The sequence below is a fragment of the Scyliorhinus canicula genome, chromosome 11 (genome assembly GCF_902713615.1).
Source record: "Scyliorhinus canicula chromosome 11, sScyCan1.1, whole genome shotgun sequence".
Lineage (NCBI taxonomy): Eukaryota > Metazoa > Chordata > Chondrichthyes > Carcharhiniformes > Scyliorhinidae > Scyliorhinus > Scyliorhinus canicula.
This window is the reverse complement of record NC_052156.1, coordinates 30617147-30643223: the sequence shown is the minus strand read 5'-3', so window position 1 is coordinate 30643223 and position 26077 is coordinate 30617147. Positions and strand designations below refer to the sequence as shown.

The 26077-nt window shown below is 44.9% G+C and overlaps 1 protein-coding gene across 2 annotated transcripts in view; it reads right to left on the bottom strand.

The window, feature by feature from the left end:
- Positions 1–1898: 1898 nt before the first annotated feature.
- Positions 1899–26077, bottom strand: part of zgc:77375 (uncharacterized protein LOC402927 homolog) — a 65458-nt gene continuing 41279 nt past the window's right edge. The window contains exons 3-9 of one of the 2 annotated variants that reach the window (XM_038812702.1): positions 25748–25860; positions 22298–22391; positions 19511–19544; positions 11957–12131; positions 9847–10035; positions 4019–4129; positions 3784–3910 (exon numbers count right to left, since the gene is read on the bottom strand). In XM_038812702.1, the coding sequence (XP_038668630.1) occupies positions 4060–4129; positions 9847–10035; positions 11957–12131; positions 19511–19544; positions 22298–22391; positions 25748–25860 (675 nt within the window). In that variant the 3' untranslated portion in view covers positions 3784–3910; positions 4019–4059. Of the gene's footprint in view, positions 3911–4018; positions 4130–9846; positions 10036–11956; positions 12132–19510; positions 19545–22297; positions 22392–25747; positions 25861–26077 lie in introns of both variants that reach the window. The other variant, XM_038812701.1, reaches the window with a different exon arrangement.

Below are 26077 nucleotides of genomic sequence, written 5' to 3'. Positions count from 1 at the left end.
AATTACTGTGAAATAAAACACATTTAAAAGGGAAGTTGCGAATTCAATAAATCCTTCTAGAAAGTTCAATTGTTTGTTAATGAATGCTTAGGTCACAATTTAGCCACAGAAGTAAAGGTAGTCTGTAAGCACACTCAATCTTGAATGTTTATTTGTACTCCAATTTTTGTGATCTACTGACCTAGGGAGAGGGGAGAGAGGAGGGAAAACATTGACATTTCATATGCAAGGAGTTTAATGGGCATCAAAAAATTTGTATTCTACATGTAGTCAAACAGATACAGGAGGAAGAAACTTGTCGTTAGCTAGGGTTCTAACTTGTGCCAATTCACATTGCAAGTTCTGTTGAGATAAAGCTGGGTGCATGCATGGAGAGGCTCCATCCAATTTCTAATTCCTTTTCACGTTCCTCAACTTCACACAACCCTCAGCCAGGTCGAGCTAACCGTAACCAACTCAATTTAGGAAAGGCTTTGTTTGACCTTCATTTCAACTCTGACTATACTTCAAAAAGTATTTTGTTGGTAATGCAGCACTTTGTGATATCCTGAAGACAAGAAAGATGCATTTTTTTTTAATGCTGGGTTACTATAAGAAAACTGAACAGGCAAACTCCTCTCTCGAGTCACCTCAGCAACTTTTTTCTTGCTGAGAGATGTATTAGAAGATTGATCAAGCACTTTTACGTCAAATAACATTTTCCACAGTAGCTCTCCTAATAGTCTCAGCAATATTGTAATGCTAAAACTCGAAGATAATTTAAGCTATCTGTTCATGACTGCATGAAGATGGGCTTTGACAGCCCACACATTTTGCTGCACCCAGTAAATAGGTTGGGTGTTTGGGTAAGTGCAAGAGATACAATTTCATCCCATTAATCTGAGCTGCATTTAGTTCCATTCACTAAACTTACTCCAGTATACTCTACACTGGGTTGCAGATTTGCTTTCCCCTTCAATATTACTGTCCCTACTACCTTGTGAAAGCTGTAGACTTGAATGTACCCCTAAGAAGAAAATCAGAAGATATGCAACAGCAGTTTTAGGGCTTCAACATACTGCATTTGTGGCCTTTTTATTTCTTACGCCAATCGTCCTTAGACCTGAGTGACCTTACCAAAGCAGAATTGAAAGATACTTGTGCAATGCAGACCCATGTCGCCCAGGAATTAGATTGAGCCTACCTAACTTAATTTCACTTGGCAGCCTTACTAAAGGAGAATTGCATTCCGTCAGCCTGGATTAGGATTTGAACTCGTGTTACTAGGGTTGAAAAAGTGTCCAACCCAAAGCACAACCCAGTTCCTACATGAACATAAGCAATCAAACAATTGATGTGAAGGATCAGGATGATGCAAATCCAATCCCATATATATCCAACAGAAGAAAATACACAAACAAGATACTAGTTGCAACTGCAGAAAGTGAAGAAATAGTGGGAAAGAATACTTCCATTTCGGACAGCTAGAGCAGGATTTTCCTTGCAGGTTTCAAAACTCCACTGACGAGCTGAAATGTGGGTCAGAACTGCAATGTATAAAACTGTGACTCATTGAAATTTCCCCCCAGAATGGCCAGTTAATAGCCAGAGTTTGCTGTCCAATTTAGTCCGAGGTTTTCCTGCTTGGAATCAACAGGGAAGAGAGTGAGGGCGCTTTCAAATGGAGGCACCCTCTCTAACCTTTTAAAAGGAGGTGAGGGATAGGGAAGGCAATTAATTAACAATAATCTTTATTGTCACAAGTAGGCTTACATTAACAATGCAATGAAGTTATTGAGAAAATCCCCTAGTCATCACATTCCGGTGCCTGTACAGGTACGCTGAGGGAGAATTCAGAATGTCCAATTCATCCAACAACACTTCTTTCGAGAGTGTGGGAGGAAACCGGAGCACCCGGAGGGAACCCACGCAGACACTGGGCGAGCGTGCAGACTCCACATACAAAGTGACCCAAGCCAGGAATCGAACCTGGGACCCTGGTCCTGTGAAGCAACCGTGCTAACTACTGTGCTACTGTACCACCCATTGTGCTTTGAGAGCTATGCAGGAACATATTTTGGATAGTATGATGACCTGAGACACTGATTTCGCTGTTTAAAAAAAAACTAGTCAGCCTCTTCATTGTTTATGAAGTTGGCAACACCGAGTAGGAGGTAATTCCAACCACAACATTCACCTTTCACTTTTAAGTTAAGTGCACAGAATTGTTTTTTGCCCTGTCAAACAGGAGACGAGGCCTTTAAACGTCAACGGAGCATTGAAAGGAATTTGCAGAGGTAACGTGGGAATTTCTGCAATCCAAAATATTTTAAACCAACCCTTTGCAATTCAAATTCAAATGAAATGAATGGAGCATTATGATAAAGAAAATAAGGGCTTTAATTGTTAACTGAAATTTCTCCGACGGGAATGAGTTCAATAAGGAATTTAAAAATACAAAACATTGAGAAGTAATATTAAAGGGAGCACACCCCTTCAGATGGATCACCAAACGTTTCATTTTCACCTTTTTTAAAAAAGAAAATTCTAGTCTTAGACAGCAAGAGATTGCTGAAAATGACATGACACTAATTCATCTTATTGAAGTGGCAAGCCTATATTCCTAGGCAACTAGAAAATGCTGGAAGTGTTCATTCATGTCTCTGAGACTACTGAGAAGTGAGGAGGATGACAAATTAACAAAACATTTTATTTTCCTTAAATAAAAGGTCCATCTCCTCACGTGTTTATATGTTAAACTTAACAGTACAAAGCAAAATTGCCAGATCAATAAAACTTTCAGATATTTGGAAATACAGTCTCCTTACTCCCATCTCCAAGGGTGAGTTTAATCAAAGACTTAGCAAATTTGTAATCCCCCATCCCACCTTGAAACTAATGATTGTCAGCAGCTCAAATTAAATTATAAGCCTATTTTGTACATGATGTGGAGATGCTGCCGTTGGTCTGGGGTGAGCACAGTAAGAAGTCTTACAACACCAGGTTAAGTCCAACAGGTTTGCTTCAAATCACTAGCTTTCAGAGCACTGCTCCTGCCTCAGGCGAATGTACAGTGTAAGAAGTTATGTCCAGAAGATCATTTAGCAACATGCCAGAAAACGGCACAAATTTGTAACGTGGGCAAGGCAGGAGTGCAGCATTAGGGCTTCTGAGTTTGGTTGGAATATTTTTTTAAATAATAAAATATTTCCTGTAAAGGAGTTTCACAGAGAGGACAAGTTACGCATTTCCTACATTTTCATAAAGGTAATGGAATTAGCACATGTGCAAGTCACACATCTTTTTTAAAAATCCAGACACACTGAATAGAAAAAATATTTTGCTATAATTTTTCCAACTGAGACTTATTTGGAGGTGGGGTCACTGTATTACACAGTATAGAAGACAATTTGATGGTTGTTCCAACTGAGTTGCCAATTTGCTTTTATATAAATTTGTTAAAATCCACTATTTTTGTCCTGGGTCCAGACGTACGTTCAGGTGTACATATAGAGGCTTTGTTTTTTTATTAAGAAAACGTTACTTAGGCACATATTCTTCCAGCTTGTAGATCAAGTCTACAGCAGCGTCAATATCTGGTACTATATAGTCTGGATCAGATAAATCAGCCTCAAGTGTAATGTCCCTGTGCCCATGAAATACAGCCCCTGTGGTCAATTCCTCATGGCCTAATATAGCATCTTTAGGGGGAGTGTACACACCTGTGCAAACCAGCACAGACTTACAGCACGTAACAGAACCTGCCATCAGTTCACTTGCTATCACGTCAGGATCTTCATCCTGGGGAACTGTAGCTGTTTTCTTTCCTGCAGCAACTTTAGCTTGTACCCGTGAGCCTTTTGCAGAAGATTCTTCTTCCAGGTAGCGGTTGTATAGATTAGCACCATAGATGTCAGTCATTGGGTTATCCCTAAAAAGAAAAGTCACTTTTAACTAATGGAATCAATGCAGTTCATAAGTAAGCCACAGGCATAACAACATTGAAGGGAATTTGTTTTTAAATTCACTCTGACCCCACCCCCAGCATTTTTCTCGGTTGGTGAAATCCCTTCAGTTTGGCTATTGGTTTTCTGAAAATATAGCTGTCTTCTCAAGACTAGATGCTCCTTCCTGTTCCCTCCTCAAGGATCTAGAGAAAAGGGCAATTATGAATATTTTTCATCAACAAAGGTTGAGGTGGTTGTGTAGTGGTAATGTCACTGGACTAGTAATCCAGAGTGAATGCTTGAGGACAAGGGTTCAAATCCCACCAGAGTGGCTGGTGGAATTTAAATTCAATTAATGAATCTGGAATTAAAGATTAGTCCAATGGTGATCATGGAATGGCTATTGAAAAAGAAACAACGTTTGATGCTCTACAGGGAAGGAAATCTGCTGTGCTTATTTGGTATGGTTTATATGTGACTCCACACCCACATCAATGTGGTTGACTTTTAAAGGCCGAGCAAGCCAATCAGTTGTACCAACTACATAAAAACACAATGAAACCGTATGGGCCATGCAGCAACAACCTAAGTACCAGGATTTACAATAGCAAACCCAGTCCTGTTGACCCTGCAAGTCTGCCTTACTATCATCTGGGGTCTTGTTCCAATACTGGGAGAGCTGTGCCACCAATCTACCCGCCACAGATATATCAGTCTGTGACAGTATCAGTAGGAATGGCCACTGCACAATCTTTGTGGAGACAAAGTCCCATCTTCATGTTGAGCGGGGTTTGTGGCACTATCACTGTGTTAAATGGGATGGATTACAGCAGATCTCGCAACTCAAAACTGGGCAGCCATCAGCAGTAGCAAAGTTGTACTCAAATCACATTATGTAACTATGTGCCTGGCACATCCTTCAATCCACCAATAAAGAGTGCAGAAGGACATGCCAGGAGAAGCACCATACCTAGAAATAAGGTGTCAACCCGGTGAAGCTACAACAGAGGACTACTTGCATACGGTAGACAGAGGTAAGCAATCCCACAAGCATTGCATCAGATCAAAGGTCTCACCCCCACAACCCAAAATGATGTGTAGGGTAGGTGGATTGCCCACATTAAATTGCCCCTTAATTGGAAAACAAAATTAAAAGATGAATGGCAGTGACAATTGAATAATTAACATGAAGAGGCACCACAAACATCCCCATTCTCAATGATGGGGAAACCCAGCACATTGGTGCAAAAGACAAGGCGTTTGTAACAATTTTTAGCCAGAAGTGCCGAGTGGATGATCCATCCTTGGCCTCCTCTGGAGGCCATCAGCATCACAAATGTGCAAGGGTCCTTCCTGTTTATTCACTTTCTTTTATTTTTGCTTTTATATTTTTGATCCATGGATGTTTAATGGACCTGTGACTTTAGAATAGAATACGGCCAAGCACCTTTAATTTAAACAGGAAGATCCAGAAGACTCTTGTATTCAACTGACGTAAATGATGACCCGAATTGATTGATATGGCTGGTAGCCAATGAATTGGCCTAAAAGGTCGGCGATTGGATCTGATCCCACTGTTTTTCAGAGTCACAAGGCTTATGTTTTGTTTCACTTTTGGTTCTGCAGACTGGGTGGAGGATTCCAACTAATTCATTCCCAAAAGATCCAGCTAAACTTCATATGGCCACTGTGAGTGCTGATTTTCTCTTCAGTAAGACTGAGTTCAGAAAGACAGCAAAGGCTTGAAATCAAACCCCGAGTAAAGGCAAGGTTTCATATGAGACAGGAAATCTCTGGAAAGAAATAGGCCTGAATGTGAACCTTTGATTTGAAGGTCCAGTTTCACAAGAAGTAAAGTGGCTCCCCAGATGGCATGCTGCCTGTAAGTACCATATTGAATGAATGACTCTGCCGAGAAGACCATCATCAGCTGTGAACCAAAGGCTTTGAACAACCAGCAGGCTGTGAGGAAAGCTTGCTACAGAATCACCATCGGAAGCTTTTGACCTTGTGATTTTTAACTCCCTCCCCCCATCTGTGTTTGTCTGTCTTGTGTGAGAGAGTATGGGGTGGGACAGTTAAACGGAGTAGTTGGTTAGCTGGTTGCTATTCCGTTGCATTCACTGAATATTTCCCCAAGAAGTCTGTTATGAATACACAGTAATTGTGTTTCAACTTACAAACCTGGTGACTGATTATTGGGCTACCAAGGGCCAAAGATTTCAGAGATTTTTATAAGACTTATTGGTTAATTCACTCGTGTTTTGACTCCGGGGTGCAATGGGCTGGAATTGACCCCACACTTGCCAGTGTGACATAACAGATGCCAGTCTTCAGCCAACTCTATTCACTCCTCATGATATCAAGAAATGGCTGAATGCACTTGATACTATAACGGCTAGGGGCACTGCCAATATTCCAGAAATAATACTGGAGACATGTGTTCCAGACCTAGCCGTGCCCCAAGCCAAACTGTTCCAGTACTTTGCTGGCATTACCTGGTAATATGGAAAATTGCTCAGCTATTCCCTGTCTGCAAAAGGCAGGAAAGGTCCAACCCAGCCAATTAAAGGGCCATTAGTTTACTGTTGATCATCAGCAAGGTGATAGAAAGGTCATCAACAATGTTATCAAGCAGCACTTACTTTGTAATAACCTGCTCACTGATGTCCAGTTTTGGTTTTACCAGGGTCATTCAGCCCCCGATCTCATTATAGACTTGCTACAAACTTGGATTTTTCTTGATTAATGAAATTCCTTAATTTTGCAATTTGGCGAAGGAAGAGTGACTGCCCTTCATATCAAGGCAATATCTGACTGATCATTAGGTCATATGTAGCAATTTTCACCGATGGTTGCACAATATTAAGCATCAAGGATTTGCAGAAAAACGAGTCAGAATCATCTGAAAACTCCATTGGACATAAAGGAAGATGGTTGTGGTGGTGGGAGGTCAGTCATCTCAGTTCCAGGACATAACTGCAGGAGTTCCTCAGGGTAGTAACCTAGGCACAATCATCTTTAGCTGCTTCATCACTGACTTTCCTTCCATCATTAGGTCAGATGTGGCAATTTTCACAGATGCACATTTGCACAATGTTCAGCATCATTCACGGTTCCTGAGTTACTGAAACAATCCATAGCCATATGCAGCATAGGACAACCTTAGGCTTGGTCTGATGAGTGGCACGTAATTACCACACAAGTACCAGGCAATGACCATCTCCCAAAAAGGGAGAATCTAAACCCCTTTCCTTCACATTCAAAGACGTTGTCCTTGCTGAATCCCCCACTTACAAAATCTTGGGGATTATCATTGAACAGAAACTGGATTGGTACAGTCAAGAAAGATACTGGCGTGGCACGGTGGTACAATGGTTAGCACTCCTGCCTCATAGCGCCAGGTTCGATTCCGACCTCAGGAAACTGTAGAGTTTGAACTTTCTCCCCGTGTCTGTGAGTTTCCTCTGGTTTCCTCCCACAGCCCAAAAGATGTGCAGGTTGGGTGGATTGGCCATGCTAAATTGCTCCTTAGGGTGGGGTTGCAGGAATAGGACGGGGGATTGGGCCTAGGTAGTATGGTCCTTCAAAGTGTTGGTGCATTCTCGATGGGCCAAATGGCCTCCTTCTGCACTGTAGGGATTCTTTTTAAAAAAGAGCAGGTCAGAGGCTAGGAATCCTGTGGAGAAGAACACACCTCCTGATTCTCCAAAGCTTGACCACTATCTACACGTCACCATAGGGAGTGTAATGGAATACTCCTCACTTGCCTGCATGAGTGCAGCTCCAACGACATTCAAGAAGCTTAGCACCATCCAGGACAAAGCAGCCCGTTTGATTATCACCTTCACCCCCTTCACCACTGATGCACAGTGGCTGCAGTGTGTACCATCTATAAGAGGCACTGCAGCAACTCACCAAGGCTCCTTCAACAGCATCTTGCAAGCCTGTGACCCCCTACCACCTAGAAGGTCAAGGGCAGAAGATATATGGTACCACCAACACCTGTAATTCCCCTCCAAGTCACTTAGCATCCTGACTTGGAAATATATCGCTGTTCCTTCACTGTCATTGGGTCATAATCCTGGAACTCCCTCCCTAACAGCACTGTGGGTGTACCTACACCACATGGACACCAGTCATTTGAAAAGGCTGCACATCACCTGCTCAAGGGCAATTAGGGATGGACAATAAATACTGGCCCAGCCAGCGACACCCACATCCTGTGAAATAATTATTTTTTTAAAAGTCGAGCTTGATCTTCTTGCTCTGGAGTGTGTCTTCATGAAATTTGCCATGGTGTTTCCCCATTTTGATACCATTTCACTTTCCTCCCTTACTCCTTTGTCTCATTTGGATACACAAGTTCTTTTAACCAGGGAACAACTAACCTATGGCAGATGTACACGGGCTGAAAAATGGTAATTTATGCTGCCCTCCATGGTGCAGATGACTCATCCAAAGATGTGCAGGTTAAGTGGAGTTATGGGGATAGGATGGGGGAGTGAGTCCAGGTAGGGTGCAGACTCGATGGCCCGAATAGCCTCCTGCACTGTAGGGATTCTATGGTTCAGTTGGCATGAGCAGAATGGGTAAGTAAAGAGTGTAATTAACAACTAAAAGCCCAAAGTCAAGAGGGAAGTGCCCCTCCTCCTCATCCCCATCAGGAGATTAGAGGCACAACTTAACGGGCTCGTCCTGCCTGACGAGAAACCGTGCGAGCTGGTTCGATTACGGGAACAACCTAAATTGGGAACCTCACCAGGTGCCAAGCAGCTTGCGATCGAACCGGCTCGCTCACATTGGCAGATTCGGGAGCTTGCCTCGGCACAGTGAGAAAATAATAATCACCAAATAAGACCATACTCCATCTCATTAACGAGATGGTCGCCCAATTTAATAGCCTCCTGGGATCAAACGGGCTTGCCAGTCAGAGGTCCCATGAGTGCCGAGTGGTACTGGTCCCCACAAATGAGGACTAGGCAGAACAGCAGCTTGGGTGGGGGGGGGGGGGGGGGTGCTGGGTGGGGGATTGCAGGCTGTTGGAATCCCCTGGGTGGTCAGGGACAGGGCACAGTGGTGCCCTGGCTCTCACCTGGCACCAGGGCACCTTGGCACTGCCTGGCTGCCACCTTGGCAGCACCACCAGCCTAGCACTGCCAGGCTGGCAAGAGGACTGACAGGGTGCCAGGGTAGTACTTCCAAGGGATCAGGGCCCATGAATGGAGGTGTGGGGTGGTATGATGGGTGGGAGTTGAAAGGGTGGCCTCCGGAAAATTGAAGGGTGCAGGGTTGGGGTCCCGGAAAGGGGGAAGCCGAAAGAGGGTATGGGACAATCTGAAAAGGCGGGCCCTCAGCGACCCCATGACAGGTGCCCTCACTGGGGTGGGGGTGCGGGGTAATGCCCATGTGCGCGGGGGGTGCCACTGCCCATGGGTGGGATGGTGTAGGGGAGCCTTAAACTCACTTAGAGATCGGGGCATCCTTCCAAAATGGCAGCCCGATCACTGAGGAGCCGGTCTGGCCAGTGAGCTCAGTGCTGAAAATAATTCTAAGTGTGGGCTCGCCTGGAGAGGAACTCCCTGACTGGCATTCGATAGCGGTCAAGAGCTCGCCAAGGCGGCCGTCGAGGAGCTCGCAGGGAATCTTGCTCGTTACGTCACCTCCAACTTGTCTCATTTAATCGGGTCCAAGAAATTTTACAACCAAGTGGATTGCAGAACCTGTGACTTAGATTTTACATCATTGACAATTTTTACAGTTTCTAAAGGTCTTTCTTTATACCTTGAGATGCTAGACAGTTGCTGCTATCAAAGTACAAGGAATTTTAAAAAGTAAAATATCTAACAAAATAAAGTTTTCTTTTTAGTCCCTACAAATTAGAGTAAAATGCATTTTTCCCATAATTGTAGCCACTTACCCAATGGCGTATAGTGTGTGAATAGGTTTCAGCCATCCTCTTTCTGCCGCTTGAGCCCTTATAAGACACTCTGCATAATGATAGGTTATTTCACTAGGTTTTCCCAGTACGAGCTCGTATTTAAGATCTTTGCCTGTGATTTTCTTGTAAATGTTTTCAAGACACAGCACAAATATTCCGTGACCGAACCTGTTGGGCCAGAGTGGAAAAGTCAAAAGACACGCCACAAAAAGTTGCTTTCCCTTCCGGTTACTGACTGGATGGTTGGCTGTAACTTCAACTTCTGTCACAAGAGAAATTGACTTCTGCTCAGCTGCCCTCTTTGCCAACTATTGTGGAAGAGGGAGAAACAGAAAACAACATTTATCTGGTGCCTTTCAAATAGTAAAGTATTCAGAGATACTTCAGAGGAACAGCAAATAGATACTGATGAGAAGATCCACATTAGGGCAAACGGCCAAAGGTTTGGCCCATGAGGTAAGTTTGAAGGTATGTCATAAAAAGGGGTGAGAACTAGAGAGGCAAAGAGTTTTAAGGGGAAAGAGAAGTTTTTACCATAGGAACAAACCAATCAACCCTTTTTTGTATTTCAAATTTAGGGCCCTTCGGGATTTTGCACAGTCGCGGTTCCCTGATTTATTCCCATAGCCGTTAATATTACTATTCTTCTATATGCTGGGTCGCACATTGAGCACCGATCTCTCCTGCTACCCATTAAATCAGAGCTTCAGGAGGAAGAGGCCAGTTGTCAATGTGGGGTGAAGCCCCTAATTGCCCATCCGCCAACACCTATGAAATTGTGGTGAGGGCAGACAGGCATGCCATCAATGGCACACAGCCTTCATTGCCTGCATTCCTGCCTGTGGGGGGCTTTCAACAGCTGATGCTGGGGTCTGCCTATTTCCATCCCCTTCCCCAGGCCTCATGGCCATAACCCCATGGTGGCACAGTGACTAGCACTGCTGCCTCACAGTACCAGGAACAGAGGTTTGATTCCGACCTTGGGAGACAGTGCGGATTTTAGATATTCTCCCCGTGTCAGTGTGGATTTCCTGTGGGTGCTCCGGTTTGCTCTTACAGTCCAAAGATGTGTAGGTTAGGTGGATTGGCCATGCTAAATTGCTCCTTAGTGTCCAAAGATAAGTTGGGGTCATGGAGATAGTATGGGGGCCTGGGCAGTGGTAGGGTGCTCTTTCAGAGGGTCAATGCAGACTTGATGGGCTAAATGGCCTTTTCTGCACTGTAGTGATCCTATTGATTCTCATCCACTAATCCCCGAAGTCGGATTTATATTTTTAAAGAATCAGCTGAATAACGACTCACCGCACTAGACAGCCATCTATTCCAATTATTAACTCAATTCTCACAGAATATAAGAATGTTCGAGTCCAGCTTGTAAATCTAGCCGCAAACATTTCATATTCCCCCTGCCTCCTCCCCCCAGCTTTACAGCCCTCCCAAGTTCTGGATAAAACATTCTCAGCTGCCATTTTAGCTGAGGCTAAATAGAAAGATGAGAAAGTCATGGCATCTTAAACATGACTTTAAGCACGTTTCATCCCCCACTTCCATTTAAAGACACTAACAGAATTCCCATAAGGAAGATTGCCAGAAAGAAGTGAAGTGCTTCCTCAGACTATTTGTCCTGCTAGAGTTTTCCATTGCAAAACATTTGAAACATATCAAATACTTTCCACTTACTTTTCCCTCCCCTTCACCCCTGCATAAATCAATGCCTAAAATTTAGCCCATGAGAAATGAACCCAGTGACATATCTCCAGAAAGTCTGAACATAAGTATTGACATCTATTACTGCAATCAATGATCCTGTCAGGACTGTATACTGCAGAGTTGAAATTCGCAAAAACATAGTACTTGGCAAGGTAAGACTCCAAACTTGGTACCTTAGATTAGAACAGGTGCCAGCGCAGGGGCGGTAATATTATAGGACTATTGTGATCAGCACTCTCATTTGGTAAGTCGCCACATTACGGCTCAGAATTAACCTTCAGATTTGGAATTCATCTGAATTAGGACCTGCTTTGGTTCATCACGCTCTGAATTAGATCTACCTTTAATTGTTTAATCTGATGTGGATGTCTCATCATACCTTGGAGTCTTCCCCTCTGCTACCCACATCAGGTCCATGTTACAAGCCACTACAGGAATATGAGGGTAAAGCAACTGCCGAGGAACGCAGTCTGGGTTTCCAGCAGTCAAGAGCACATCAATAATCAGCTGAAGATGCGTTTCCCATTGCATAGGCTCACAAAACAGGATAATCGCTGAAAACAAAAGTGTAGGAGGGAAGAAAACGTTCATTTAGGCAAATTGGAAATAGAACAAAACGCTGAGTCACGTTTAAGAAAAGGTTTTCGATTGGAGGCAGTACAACGGAGCTCAATTCGTTGTGGTCACTACTGTGCACCAATGCATATCTGCACCTTCAATTGACAATCTCCCCCAGATCAAATTCAGGCTATACTCAGAGAAAAAAAGGCATGTGTGAAACATGTTGAAGGCTGTAGCAAATCAAAATATCATGAAGAGCCCAGAGATCAGCAATTATGACTTTTGGTCATGTCCTTCTATGGGTCAGCCACTAGGTGGAGAAAGAGTCTCAGAGTGGAGGTGAGCAAATCAAATGCAAAGACATTTCTGAAATGTAATACTGACAGAATAGGATACCATCTCCCATATCTACCCTTTAAAAATTGAATTGGTGAATATTTTTTTTTTTTTTTTTTATAAATGTTTTTATTCAGTTTTCATATTTTATATTAAACAAATTACAAATTGTTAGGAGAGAAAAAGAACAAAAAAAAAAACAACAAACAAACACGCAAAAATTAACATACATATTTACAGGTAAGCATCTTCGTAGTAGTAACTGCGCCCGCCCCCCCCCCCCCCCCAACATGTTTATTTAGTTTGGTTTTGGGCCTTAGCTAGCCATCGAACCCCCGTACCGAACCTGTAGCCCCTCCCACTACCTTCCCCCGACTATTCTTCCTCTTGTACATTGGCCACAAATAGGTCCCGGAACAGTTGCATGAATGGCTCCCACGTTCTGTGGAAGCCGTCGTCCGACCCTCGGATGGCAAATTTGATTTTCTCCATTTGGAGAGATTCCGAGAGGTCGGACAGCCAGTCCGCAGCTCTGGGCGGTGCTGCTGACCGCCAGCCAAACAGGATTCTACGGCGGGCGATCAGGGAGGCAAAGGCAAGGGCGTCCGCCCTCCTCCCCAGGAATAGATCTGGCTGTTCTGAAACCCCGAAGACCGCCACTATCGGGCATGGCTCCACCCGCACTCCCACCACTTTGGACATAACCTCGAAGAAGGCTGTCCAGTACTCCACGAGTCTGGGGCAAGACCAGAACATGTGGGCGTGGTTGGCCGGGCCTCTTTGGCACCGTTCACATCTGTCTTCCACCTCCGGGAAGAACCTACTCATACGGGTTCTTGTTAAGTGGGCTCTATGTACCACTTTTAGTTGCGTCAGGCTGAGCCTTGCGCACATGGAGGTGGAGTTGACCCTATGCAGTGCTTCGCTCCAGAGTCCCCACCCTATCTCCATCCCCAGGTCGTCCTCCCATTTCCTTCTTGTTGCGTCCAGTACGGTGTCGTCCCTATCTACCAGTCGGTCATACATGTCACTACAGTTCCCTTTCTCTAGGATACTTGCGTCCAGTAGGTCTTCCAGTAGTGTCTGTCGTGGCGGTTGTGGGTACGTCCTTGTCTCCTTTCGTAGGAAGTTTTTGAGCTGCAGGTACCGTAGCTCGTTCCCCCCAGCTAGCTGAAACTTCTCTGTCAGTTCGTCCAGTGTTGCGATCCTGTCGTCCGTGTATAGGTCCCTGACTGTCAGTGTCCCCCCGTCCTGCCTCCACCTTTTGAAGGTGGCGTCAGTCAGTGCTGGTGTGAACCTATGGTTGTTGCAGATGGGAGCCCTGTTCGACATTTTGGTCAGGCCAAGTTGCTGCCGCAGTTGGTTCCAGGATTGGAGGGTGGCTGTCACCACTGGGCTGCTGGAGTGTTTTTTGGGTGGGGATGGGAGTGCTGCCGTGGCGAGGGCCCGGAGGGAGGTTCCCATGCAGGAGGCCTCCTCCGCACGCACCCACTCAGCCTCTGGCTCCTGGATCCATCCCCTTACTCGCTCGGCTGTTGCTGCCCAGTGGTAGAATTGTAGATTCGGGAGGGCTAACCCTCCCCTGGTTTTTGTTTTTTGTAAGACCTTCTTTGGGATCCTAGCATTTTTACCCCCCCATACGAACGCCATGATGAGTTTGTCCAGCGCTTTGAAAAAGGCCTTGGGGATGTAGATCGGAATGGATCTAAACAGGAAGAGGAACCTGGGCAGTACGTTCATTTTGATCGTCTGAACTCTCCCCGCGAGGGAGAGCGGGAGTGTGTTCCATCTTTGCAGGTCCTTTTTAACTTCCTCCGTCAGGCTGGTGAGGTTCCATTTGTGGATCCCTTTCCAGTCATGGGCTATTTGGATCCCCAGGTAGCGGAATTTATGTCGGGCTTGATTGAACGGCAGCCCCTTTAGTGCTGCCCCCCCCCCCCCCCCTTGCGGGTGTACTGGGAAGATCTCACTTTTGCTCATGTTGAGTTTGTAGCCCGAGAAGGCTCCAAACTCTTTCAGGAGCGCGATGATTCCGTCCATGCTGCTTTGTGGGTCCGAGATATAGAGGAGCAGATCATCCGCATAGAGTGAGACTCTGTGCTCTCTACCTCCCCTTCGGATCCCCCTCCAATTTTTTGCTGCCCTGAGCGCGATTGCTAGCGGTTCAATTGCTAGTGCGAACAGCAGCGGGGACAGTGGGCATCCTTGTCTGGTGCCCCTGTGCAGCTGGAAGTATTGGGAGTTGGTATTGTTGGTCTGTACACTCGCCATGGGTGCGTTGTACAGGAGCTTTACCCAAGCGGTGAACCCTGTTCCAAGCCCGAACCGCTCCAGTACCTCTATGAATATTTTATTTTAAGAGAACAGCACAGCTTCAAATGAGATATTTAGAACCTCCACTTGAACCACTGGTTTCTGTACTTTTGTGTATAGCAGTCCCTGCAAATGACATAAGCCGGTAGATTCAGTGCAAATATTCGCATGCCCATATTAAAACTCCCAAAATAAAACATTAGCATGCGCAACAGAAATAACAGGCAAGACAACAAACACTGAAAACAGTGGGGACACACCTAGATGTAACGGTAGAGCTAGGAATGCAAAGCACATCGAGGATCACGGAGGGCATTGGGGGAGGGGAGACGGGATGGGGGGTAGGTAGGGGGTGGCACAATCGGGAGTGGGGGAAATTGTTACACAGAATAAACAACCTTGTGCACTGCCTGTATGATGCCTCTATCACTTTCTTCCGCAATGCGGGCCGACCTCCGAACCCATGGCCCATCTCTCCAGGTATCTCTCCCTCCCTCAGCACACTGCATGCAGATGATGCGTGTGGACAGGTACTCTGCAGACAGGCAGGGATCAGACTATGACAATAGATTGAGGAGCACTGGTGTTCATCTCTCTACTGGTTAGCCTTGGGCAGTGACCGGCTGACGGTGGCGATACAGTCCCAGCACCCTGGAATGATGTGACACAGACCCTGGTAAGGTGGTAAATGGGAGGGGGTGGTGACGGGCTAGGCCACGCCATATGTGAATCGGGCGAGTATGAGCCCTCTGCGCTTGCCGGACTCTTGCCGCTGACACCTGCACTAAAGCCTCCGGCTGGATCTCCGTTTCCTCCCCGGCCTCGTCCTCCAGCCCCAGCTGGTCCAGCGCCATCTCATCATCCTAATCCTCCTCTGAGGTGGCCACATGTTCCTCATCACCAACCTCCAGCTCGTCGCCCCACTGCTGTGCGAGGTTATGGAGGGCAGAGCAGACTACCACAAAGCAGGTGACTCACCAGCCGGTGTACTGCACCACCGGAACGGTTGAGGCATCGGAATCACATTTTGTGGAGTCCGATGCACCACTCAATGGCAGTACCGGGTCTCCGCTTTGGTCTCTGGCCTCCGTACTGCCATCATTACTGAAGTCCTCAGCAGGTACCCCTTATCCCGAATAGTCAGCCACCCATCCTGGGATGCTCCTCGAAGAGGCCGGGAATGACCGACTGCCCCAGGATGTAGCTATCGTGGACACTCCCCGGGAAGCGTGAACACATGTGCGTGATCTTCATCTGGTGGTTGCACACGAGCTGTATGTGCAGGGAGTGGAACCCATTTCTGTTAACGTAGGACACTCCCAGATGGTCCAGTGAGCGCAGGGCAACATACGTGGCATATATTACCCCTGGACCTGGGGCAACCTGATGATGGAGGAGAAACCTGCTGCCCGGGCAACTTGCTAAGCTTGGTCCATGTCAAAGGTGATGTTGTTTGGACAAACAGGGCATCCGTAATCTGCCGGATATACCTGTGGCTGTGGCCTACGAGATGCCATACAGGTCCTGCTCGAGCTCTGGAATGATCCTGAGGCGTAAACGTTCAGAACTGCGGTGACCTTGGCAGCCACCGAGGGCAGGTGTCCTCCTCCGCCACGTGGTGCCAAGTCCAGAGGGGCGTGGCGCCGGTGCTGCACTGTCTCCTTATTGAAGCGGAACCTCCTGCGGCACGTGCTGTCCGACATTTGTTGAAAGGACCAGCGGCGCCTGTACACCCTGGGCCGTCGTGGGACTTCTCCTCTGGGTCTCTCCCTGGCCTGATTGCTCAGAATTTGGGGCGGTGTCTGGTACCTGTCCGACACCTCGAGCATCTGCAGACGCTGCTGCTGCCACCGTCTCTGGGGTCTGGCTGCCCGGCTTAGTAGCAACATCACCAGGAAAAGTTCTGGGTCCAATATCCCTGCCATAGCATTCGATATCTTTAAGGCATTGGGAGAGGGTGTTAGACTGGCAGACAGCGGTGGCTCCCACCCTGGGACCCTCAATTCCCCAAATGACTCCCCATCACCCCCCACCCTAAATGTCCTGTCCACGCACACCCGGCCACAGCGGGCCCCTCTCACCGGACCACAGATCCTGCACCCTGGACACTCGCTCATAATGTCACATGGAACGGGTGCTGGTCCCCGCCCCATGGTATTCACCCACCCTCTGGCTTTGGACATGTCCCCAGAGCAGTGTCCCTGAATGTTTGGATGTTGGCTGCTGCATGTGTGGTATTGCCTCCCGCAGTGGTCTGCCACAGTGTCCAGGCAGCAAGGTGTGATTGGGATGCGAGGCAATGACCCCCACATGCTACATGGCCCGCCCACCCACGGGATCCACTTGTGTTTGTGTGAAGTGCTCACTTATTTATTTTTTTTAAATATAAATTTGGATTACCCAATTCATTTTTCCCAATTAAGGGGCAATTTAGTGTGGCCAATCCACCTCGCCTGCGCATCTTTGGGTTGTTGGGTTAAACCCACGCAAACACGAGGAGAATGTGCAAACTCCACACAGACAGTGACCCAGAGCCGGGATCAAACCTGGGACCTCAGCGCTGTGAGGCAGCAGTGCTAACCACTGCGCCACCGTGCTGCCCTGTGAAGTGCTCACTTAACCACGATTGCCAATTCCATATTAGCAAAAGCCTCAGGCGCACGGCCAGAGGCCTCGGCAGTCAGTGGGGGTTCTGGGTGGTCGGTTGGGCAGACGGGCAGGGACAAGGGTTGCCCCTGGAACGGGTGCACATGATCCAGGGGTTGGCATGGTGGTGCTGTGAGTGGTTGCCCCCCCACCTCCCAATGATGGCCCACCCCTGTGGAGGGACCCCATCCCCAGCCGAGAATCACCCAACTCCCCGCCGAGTACTGGGGCAGCAAACAATCACACCCCGGGCTCTTTGCCTGTGAGCAAAGATGGCTACTCACCTCCTCAGTTCCCCACACAAGCCCTTCTGCCAGGTTCACCTTTTTAAAAAGGAGTACTAATCGCCGCCTCTCAAGCATGACCACTTGCAGGGGAGGCCGATGAATGACAGGAGGCCGTTGGATATGGAAATTCTATGGAAATAGTGCTTAAATGGTGATAATTGGTTTCTTGCCACGGGACGGCGAGATCCCAATTTCACCTACGGGAGCCGGCCGGTTGCATCGCAAACTGTTTGGCGCCTGATGCGGTTTTCATTTTCGGCCTCTCCCACTATTCACCGGCCTTGTTTCGCTCAAGAGAGAGCGCCCAAAACATGTGGAGGCTTTGGAGTGGGTACAGAAGATGTTGCCTGGTATGGAGGGCATTAGCTATGAAGAGAGGTTGAATAAACTTGAACAACCTCTGGAATGACAGAGGTTGAGGGGCGACCTGATAGAAGTCTACAAAATTATGAGAGGCATGGACAAAGTGGATAGTCAGAAGCTTTTTCCCAGGGTGGAAGAGTCACTTACTAGAGGGCATAGGTTTAAGGTGCGAGGGGCAAAGTTTAGAGGAGATGTGCGAAGAAAGTTTTTTTTATATGGAGGGTAGTGGATGCCTGGAACTTGCTGCCGGAGCAAGTGGTGGAAGCAGGGATGATCGTGACGTTTAAGGGGCGTTTTGACAAACACATGACGAGGATGGGAACAGGGGGATATGGACTCCGGAGGTGTAGAAGGTTTTAGGTTAGACAGGCAGCATGGTCGGCGCAGGCTTGGAAACATTCTTAGAATGTCGATGCTCCTTTTTTTGCCATGAAATAGGTGTACGCACCAGAAATAAATCAAATGTAAACAAGCCTTTTCTACCACTATATATGCATATAATATTCTGATAATAATTAAATATTCACTGGTTAAAAAAATTAAAAATGTTATCTTTTGTCAATTTTAATAAGAGGAATGACGTTGGAAACCGGATTCTAATATTGCACAAATGCATCTCTCTCATACACACATGTGTTCCCCCCTTCCCCCCCCCCTCCCCCACACACACACTCATCCTACCCCACCCCACAAACACTCACCCCACCCACTCACCACCCCACAAACACACACACACACTCTCACTCACCTTTATGCACAAACACACTCACATCCTCATACAAGAACAGACACACTCACCGCTCTCCGAGGCACAAAACCCATTCGCGCTCCTTTTCCGAGGCCCAAACCCCACCCGCTCCTTTCCTGAGGCCGCAGCCAATCAGCATCCGGTGCTACAAGAGGCCTTGCTCCGATTGAGCCATATATTTCTTGAATTCGCTTTAAATGTTGCACGTTCGAACCGCTGTTGCCGGTCACGTGCCGATTGCTGGCTTCGCATATCCCCTGGAGATCTTTCACAGACCCCACCCCCCCCAGGGGGTCTGCGGATCCTAGTTTGGGAATACCTGGCCTATAGTATTCCAGGACTGTCTCTTCTTAAACCATTCCTTTAGTACCAGCAGAATAGACTTGTTACCTTACGGGGTGCATTCTACTCAAGTTTAGCTTGGTGCAAAGTAATTCTAAACTTAGACTGTAAATAAGATGTCAAGCTCAAACGGTTCTGACAGCATGACTCTGTCCTCCGGGGATTTGAACACAGCTTCATTCTGGTGTCAGGTTGGGCCCTGTTGCTGTATTTCGGCTTTTGTAACTGCAGTATCAGGGTAGTGTCAAACTGCCTGACTAATATTGCAGTCAGGATAGAATTGAACTTTAAGACAACTGCCATTTAACACAAACAGAGAAATGTATGTTTCAGTTACCTTCAATGTTAGGAAACTTCACAGGTTTAGGTGACTGTAAAATAGAGAATTCCAGTGTTAAAAGCTTAATGTTACTTAAGGACTGAAGATAACACTCCAGCTTTTCATAAGAAAATATATTTTTTTTTACAGAAAATATAAAACATAACGACAAACAATGAAATGCAACAAAATAACCCATAATAACCGTACCACCCCCAGACCGTATCGACGCATGTATCCCATCCCCCACCCCCCCAACCCCAATGAACAACAAAAGAACTTCAAAATAAATTTAAATTAAATAAACAAACATAGTCATCGTCCGCACCCCCCCCCCCCCCCCCCAACCTTTAGAAAATATATTTTCAACAGTCAATTACAATGGGTAAAGTATTGCAATCATATTGGTAGTCATCACATGTTTCGATTTTATTTGAACTGGGGCAGCAGTTTAAAACAGTGCCAGGGAGTTAAAATTTTGAAAGGTCACAGTGTTTGCGAAGCTGAAGCCGGGACATGGATGAAGAGTTAGGGAAACTGAGTAAAGATGCAATTGAAGAGGTAGGTTTTGAAACTGGGTTCGAAAGTTTTAGAGGACTTTTGAAATGCAACTCTAAGGTGCTGCACAGTGACTCTGCACTGATATTGGAACTGGAGTGCAGTGAGTCAGATCAGAAGAGGATGCAGAGTGGCACTTGACTGCGAGGAGATTAGAAAAGTTAGGTAAGAAAAAACAGATTTAGAGCCAAGAATTACTGTTAGTTCAATTATTCTCATCTGCAGATTTACTGGACAGAAACCAACTAGATAGAAACCAGCAACTGGGTGATGATACAGTGCTAAGATTCATTGCAATTCCAAAAGATGTAAATAACAGTGGATAATGCCCTAGATGCAATTACCTATTTTTCCTTCAACTCAATATAATTGGAGCAAATAAGCTACATAAAACCTAAACCCAGTATTTCTGTAGACTTTCAGGCTTTAATAGCTTGTCAAGTGTTTGGCTTGGCTGTCATCAAAACCTTTATGTAGAGAGGTGTTTAATTATATAAACATTAATGGTGCCATAATGAAACTGCCCTGGCATTTTGAGTGGCTCAAATACAGTAACATTTCAGGAAGCCTGATACTGAAATGAAATGAAATGAAAATCGCTTATTGTCACGAGTAGGCTTCAATGAAGTTACTGTGAAAAGCCCCTAGCCGCCACATTCCGGCACCTGTTCGGGGAGGCTGGAACGGGAATTGAACCGTGCTGCTGGCCTGCCTCGGTCTGCCTTAAAAGCGAGCGATTTAGCCCAGTGTGCTAAACCAGCCCCCTGGGAGAATTCCTTACTATTATTGCAAAAGGTGCCATAGGGTCGGTTACGTCCGCCCAAAGAATACCTGGATTTAACACGTTATTTGAAAGAAAGCAGGTGATAGTTCATAGAGACACAGTTTATGCAACTACCAACTAGTCTTCACTAACTTGCTCAATTGCATATTCCGAGTGTACAGTGAGCATAGGGGGACTATTTAGTTAGAGGGCATCACAGCACATACGTCACCCAAGTCTCACAAGTACACATTTCAAGAAGGATCATATATTAGTGTTTGAATTAGAGAATCTGTTGGTCTCTATAGCTCATTATATTTACCAACTGAATCAGAGAAAGCTACTGTATAAGTCATAGAAATGCAAAAATATCAGCTACAGTCACCAGAAAATTCAGAACATTAAATTTCAAGATTTCAGTACAATGTAGAATCTCTGTTAATCAAAAAACCTAAAGCTTTATTCTTCTCCAGGTTTTTCTTTGTATTTCCATGGGAACTTTGCGAGAAGGCTAACAAACTCAGCTGCAAAATGTACACTGGAGCAGCATGCACATTGGTTCTGATACTATTTCACGTACAATAGTAAAGAGTTTTATTTCAGTCTGTGACCAAACCTCAGTATTTATGTGAGCAAACCTAAAGTTTAAAACCAATGTACATACGCACATTTAAAAGCAATGTATATACGCACATTTAAAAGCAATGTATATACGCACCAATCCCGTTGTTGCTCCATTATCATTAGTAGATATTACAAAATTATTGCAATTAAAATTAAAGGTATTGTGCTCAAAAGACTTTAAATTGTTTTGTAAAAATAGCTTTTACAACAAAGCGTTGCTTAGCACATTGCAACTTTATAAGATTTTTATTATGAGACACTGCGAAAGGAGTACCATGAAAAATGTATGGAATTAACTAAGTGCCTTATTCATTTTGAAACATTATGCAGATTGGAAATAAAACAAATAAAAAGTTGCACAAAGTAAGGAATGACTACCAGACAGTAATACAACACAGATTGCTAAACATTTACAGTCTGACCTTTACCAGTTATCAAGGTGTTTCATTGCCTCAAAAACATGAAACAAAGGAAAAAGTGTGAATATATTTATAGCAGTACTCTTAAAGTGGTTGGCTGCTAATATTGGCAAGTCTGAGCAAATACAGTTAGCAGAGAGAGGAATCTGCACTGAATTCTCCCAATCATCTTGATTAATAAGGGGATCAGGGGCTATGGGGAGAAGGCAGGAGAATGGGGATGAGAAAATATCAGCCATGATTGAATGGCGGAGCAGACTCAATGGGCCAAGTGGCCTAATTCTGCTCCTATGTCTTATGGTCTAATAAGACTGAAAAGGGAATTGAGGTTCTAGGAAGAAAAAACTCTTGTTACACCTTCAGAGCAAAAAGGCACTTTGCTCAAGTGCAGTGATCATTGATAAGCTGAAGCAAAGACGTTAAAGTAAAACTGACACTCACCGCCAATGCAGGTTTCCTATCATGGTCCATCATGTCCAGTAAAGGAAATGCCTCGCGCAACATTTCCATGGTAATGACATGGGTAAACCCAATACTGACACAAAGTTAAGAATCATGCGTTTTTATCAAAAGGAAACACAAATAGCTACGGGAATTATTTTATGAAAAAATGTCACAACTCTTAATGCACCTCAGTTTAACTGGTGGAAGAGTAAAGAATCCAAAGCAAATTTTATTTAAGTGAAAAATGAACACAAAGACAAGGCAATACATCATTAGATGTCAGTCAGGGTTTGTTGACCTTATAATAAAAGTTTTATTAAACCAACATTAAGAATAGCCCATCTCGAGCAGAAAAGTAGGTCCCTAATTGGGAGGAGGTGCAGAAAAGGGCGTGGCTGATGCCAATAATGAGTAATGAATGGGAGAGGGATTGAGAAGAGTATGGAAGGGGACAGAGTGGGGAGAGGCTTGTGGGATTAAATTGGGTGGGAATCGGAAAGTATAGCCCAGTATAAGGGGTTGCAACTGTCACCCCCCACCCCAGTTTCCACCAGACAAGAGCCCTTGAATCCCAAACTGGCCAACTGAAACTAGGAAGAACTATACACGTGGTTGAGATGGTGAAGGGTCTTAGGATGGAAGTTATGCGGACGCAAGTTCTGAAAGAAAACAAAGCAATAAAAGCTGTAAAATCATCAAGTTACAAGAGTTCACCGAGGACAACTGCTGAACAAGAAAAAAAACATTCCAAGCAGAAAATGACCATTATATATCTCTGTAATTTCCTCAGTCCTGCAACCCTCTGAAATCTCTGGCGTCCTCCAATTCTGGCCACCTGAACATCAGATTGCAATTGCTCCACCATTAGCGGCGATGCTTTCAGCTGCCTGGACTCTAGCTTTGGAACTTCCTCCCTCAACCTCCCCCCCTTCTCTACCTTGCTCTCCTCCTCCTGTAAGATGCTCTTTAAAATTTATTTCTTTGGCCAGGCTTTTGGTTACTCTGCCTTAATTTTTATGACTTTGCTAAAGTCCCTGTGAAGCACCATGAGATGTTTTACTATGTTAAAGTCTCTATATAAATGTAAGTTATTCAGGCGGCACAATGGTTAGCACTGCTGTCTCACGACGCCAAAGAGCCAGGTTCAATCCAGGCACCGGGCCACTGTCTGTGGAGTTTGTACATTCTCCCCCGTGTCTGCGTGGATCTCACCCCCAGAACCTAAAGATGTGCAGGGTACATGGAGTGGCCACGCTAAATTGCCCCTTAATTTAAAAAAAAATGTAAGTTGTTACAATAAAAATTCTGGTCCCTCTAATTGTTTTGGGCGACGAGTCGGGAAGCACATTCACATGAAAATTTGTTACTTCCCCTTTACTCAAGGGCACAGATTAGTGGTATTTTGCTACCCAACCTCCCAGTTCTTGACTACAACTAGAAGCCAAGCAAGTAAGGCCTATAAATCTGCTTGTCGAATATCCAGCTCAGTGTCTGCAAAATCTGGAACTGAACACCAGGAAAGCACATATAATAGTGCACATCCTGCCACACCTGTGTAACTTCTGAAACGCATCAATGTATAATTACATCCTTTAACCTCTGTAATAAAATAAATTTAGTGAGTATGATTCTCACATGTGCTCAAGTTAGGCAATAAGTGTGAATGTGGAATCATTAACGTCAACTATAGAAAATAGTAAACATTTTAATTCTTTTGATGTTGAAATTGATTGAAATTTGTAACTAGACTTTGATGTAAAGATCAAGTCGCCAAAGTCCCAGATGACCATCGGCTGCTTTCCCTTTTGAGGGGGAGAGCTGACTGGTGGTGGTTTAACCCGAGGATCACCACACCTTAGCGAAGGGCAGGGTTGAGAAGTCGGGGCCTTCATGAATAACCTCCTATTTTGATGTATATTGATATATATTAGGTCATGCCTAATCCTACTTTTGGATGCTAGACACATTCAGGTATTGCTGACACAGATTTTGAAGTACTGTTTGAGAGGCTCGAAGGCTGCATGCAAAGGCAATACTATAATCAAAAACAAACAAAGGAAAGTTATCTAATTCAAAAAGGTCACATTTATTTTGGAATGTCATCCAAGCATAGAAATTGTAGAATCATAGAAATGAGAGCAAACAACCTGGTTATTTTGACTACAGCTAGCTATCCCAATCCTAGATCACGTCCTTCATATTCTTCGATGTATTTCCTTTTCAAACACTTACCAACTCCCTTTTAAAATCACATTATGGTCCGTGCGTCATTAATACTTTACTTGAAGTGACCAAAATGCTCATAACACTGAAAAAAAAAGTTCTATCAACTTCTTTCTTCATTCTTTGAGTGATAACCTCTTGTTTATGTCACTTGTTGCCAACAGGTGGAAATAACCTTTCACTAATGATTCTATCAAAGATCATAGTACATTCATGCAAGTTAACAAAAAGGACTAAGGGACAACGGGTAGCTAAGGTGCTAATAAGCTAATTTAAATGTTGCTTGTCTCGCTAATTCAGAAATATCTCACACCCAATGTGTTAGTGAGATACTGGCCTGGTATCCGACAGGAATTATTGCAGGCCATGATTTCCTGGCCGTACTTGGCCCAAGGTAAAAGACAAAATCAAAAACAAATATTGAAGCTGGTTGAAAAATAAAGCTGTGAATCGCTGAATGAAAGGACAAATAGGTGGGTGGAAAGGAAGGAAGGACTTTCCTACCTTCCCTCTAATTGTTAAAGATTGCTATATTTCTAGCGCAACTCAGTTTATCCACATCCTACCATTAAAATGTATAGTTCCATTAATTTGCTCCTTTCTTTCCCCAGATCTCCCCACTGAATGTCATCAGTAAATATATGCCCATTCCACTGCTTTCTGTCTTCCTCAATTCTTACTCAGTTTGCTGTACCCCTTATTTGATATCAGCAAACTTCAACTTTGCTGCTCTTTTACCCATGTCAAATTATGCATACAAACAAAGGGAATGTCTGCACAAGCCTCTGAGGCACACCATATAACCACATTCTCCCAATCTGAAAAGCATCTGTTTGCAGTATTGTCTCTCTATTAATGCAGTTACATTCCCTTTAATAACATCAGTCTTAATTGTTGCAACGTGTCTCATTAAATGGTAGCTGAGAAGACATCTTCCGAAGTGCACATGTGTCAAACCCACTGAAGTTTTCGATTTGCTGTGACATTTGCATTAAAAAAGTACCAATTAAGTCAGTCAAGCACCACCCCTCTTTATAAATGCAAGTTGACTGCTCCTGGTTAGCCCATGGCTTTCTAAATGTTGACAAAAAAATGTGTACTCAAAATTTGATAAAAGATTAAATGTCCACGGTATGGCTATCTGAGGGTACATGCACGCATATGTGCACAGAAAAGCATTTTTGTTTGTAGCATTGTTCCAGTATAAATTTCCAAAAAGGATACCTTTTAGCAATGTCCATGACTGGGCCTTGCCCAGAGACCAGTACACATTTGTCATGGTAACGTCTAAACATCCGCAGTGGACTGTGAGCCATCATCACTTGATCCTGAGAAATCTGATAGACATTCAAAAGAAAATACATGAGTATAAGCAGCTTATCTTTAGCTACCATTAAATTTTGTGGATGAATTTCACGACAATCATCCACACAGATGAACAAATTATAAAAATCGTTCTTAGTTTCCAACAAGCATGCAGCAACAAGAGCCTCTCAGATTTATTCATGATTGGAAGAACAAACTCCACGTACCTGTGAGGCAATTCAGCAATGG